Here is a 2,416-nt window from a genome sequence, read left to right as displayed (position 1 = left end):
AGATGAATGGATACAGAAGATGTGGTTTATGTATACAATGGAATATTACTCAGCCATTAGAAACGACAAATACCCACCATTTGCTTCAACGTGGATGGAACTGGAGGGTATTATGCTGAGTGAAATAAGTCAATCGGAGAAGGACAAACATTATATGGTCTCATTCATTTGGGGAATATAAAAAATAGTGAAAGAGAATAAAGAGTAAAGGAGAGAAAAAGAGTGGGAAATATCAGTGAGGGTGACAGGAATGAGAGACTCCTAACTCTGGGAAACGATCAAGGGGTGGTGGAAAGGGAGGTGGGTGGGGGTTGGGGTGACTGGGTGATAGGCACAGAGGGGGACACTTGACGGGATGAGCACTGGATGTTATGCTCTATGTTGGCATATAGAACTCCAATAAAAAGTACACAAAAAATAGAATAAAAAAAGAAAAAGAAATGCTGATCTTTCTATTGTTTTTATTAGCTGTTTTGTAATTGCCTTAGGACAATCATAAGGAATTGCTAAATTTCACTTCTAGAAATAAATATACACATATATAATATTGTCTATACTCAGTTTTATCAGGTTTTTTTTTGCAATTTTTATATCTGAATATATTCTGCATAAAGTAACAAAGAAGGCAAACCACATGTCAGATTAATAAGGAATTTTTTCATCTATTCCTTCTCTGGACCCAGGGCTACAGATTAGATTTCTAAGCTAATATACATTAAGAACTTCTCCCACTCACCTCGACTTCAGGCCTATATCACTGCAACCTTCTGGGGAAAGAGCAGGAGAATGACTTTGTCCCGGATCTGCTTGGTCTTTACTCCATAGACAATAGGATTGAGTGCAGGTGGGATAACTACATAGAGGTTAGCAAAGAGGATGTGAAAAGTACGGGGGACATTATGCCCAAAGCGATGGGCAAGGATGGAGAAGAATGCTGGTATATAGAACATGAGGATGACACAGACATGGGAACCACAGGTGCCAAGGGCCTTCTGACGGGCATCTAGGGAGGGGAGGCGGAAGACTACACAGAGGATGAGAGTGTAAGAAACAGCAATGAGAATCACATCTGAGATGACTGTCATGATGGGAACACAAAAGCCATACCAGATGTTGATGGAGATGTCAGCACAGGCAAGTCGGGCCACACCTATGTGCTCACAGTATGTGTGTGGTATGATGTGTGTCCCGCAGAAAGGTAGACGATTTGCAAGGAAAACACATGGAACTATAACACAGAAACTTCTGAAGGAAATTCCCACAACAATTTTGACAGTGGTCTTGGGGTTCAGAATAGTGGTGTATCTCAGAGGGGAGCAGATGGCCACATAGCGGTCAAATGCCATGGCCAGGAGTATAGCTGAGTCCAGGACAAAGCTATAATGCAGAAAGAATAACTGGGTGAGGCAACCAGGAAAGCTGATTTTCTGGGGACCAAGCCAGAAGATGGTAAGGGTTTTGGGGACACATGTGGTAGACAAGATCACATCTGTAATGGCTAGCATGGATAGGAAAAAGAACATGGGTGCATGAAGACTCCGCTCCACAGCAATGAGGTAGAGAAGGATACCGTTGCCCACAATGGCCACAAGATAGATAAAGCAGAAGGGGATGCTGATCCAGACGTGGTACTGCTCAAGGCCAGGGATGCCCAGGAGGGTGAAGTCACCTGTGTTGTAGCTACTCAGGTTGTACATGGCCAGGGTGGTCTCATGAATCGATCTTGAGTCTGAAAAACAAAATGTGTATAGTGAACCTGAGAATATTGTATGGTAATTCTTCCTGCACTCTCTCCTTCCGGTTAGTTCTCCTCTTTCCTGTCTGCCAAGAAAGATACTCCCAGTGCTCATCTCTTTAAGAAAGATTCCCTAGACTTGATACCCTGGTGGTAGTCCTACCCTTGGGCATCTGGAATCTTCTTCCAACTGCCCAAATGCTATTCCCATTTTAATACCTAATATTATATATTACTGTATAAAAATTATATTATATCAAAAAATATATTATATCATAATATTATATTAGTAATAATAATGTAATTTTTTTGCTATATTGAAGTGAACAGAGAGAACCACAGCTAAGTACATACAGAGAAAAAAAAACTAAGAAAAGTGGGGATACAATGGGAAAATAACAGGATAATTAACAATGACAGACTCCTACTAGACGTCAGGCTTTACACAGTATCATCTCATTTAGAATAATCTTCTGAGTAAGTATTTTCATTCTCCTCATTTGTTTTTTATTGTTTTGCTCTAGAATCTAACACTCTGAGAGAAAATTTTACTTAAGATCTCATTTTGATTAACCGGCAGAGCCAAGATCAGTACAGTCCACAGCTAAAACTCCACCACAGCTGTGGTGCCAACCAGGTGATTGCTCAGGTGACACATTGTTAGATGCCAGGTGCTGAGAA

General features: G+C 40.9%; 1 protein-coding gene across 1 annotated transcript; it reads right to left on the bottom strand.

Moving 5' to 3' along the window:
- Positions 1–749: 749 nt before the first annotated feature.
- On the bottom strand, positions 750–1,697 carry LOC140615264 (olfactory receptor 52H1-like). Its single transcript, XM_072795183.1, has one exon. The coding sequence runs from the start codon at positions 1,695–1,697 to the stop codon at positions 750–752; it is 948 nt and encodes a 315-aa protein (XP_072651284.1).
- Between the last annotated feature and the right edge of the window lie 719 nt (positions 1,698–2,416).

The sequence above is a fragment of the Canis lupus genome, chromosome 23 (genome assembly GCF_048164855.1).
Source record: "Canis lupus baileyi chromosome 23, mCanLup2.hap1, whole genome shotgun sequence".
NCBI classification, from domain to species: domain Eukaryota; kingdom Metazoa; phylum Chordata; class Mammalia; order Carnivora; family Canidae; genus Canis; species Canis lupus.
This window is presented reverse-complemented; position numbering and strand designations above follow the sequence as displayed.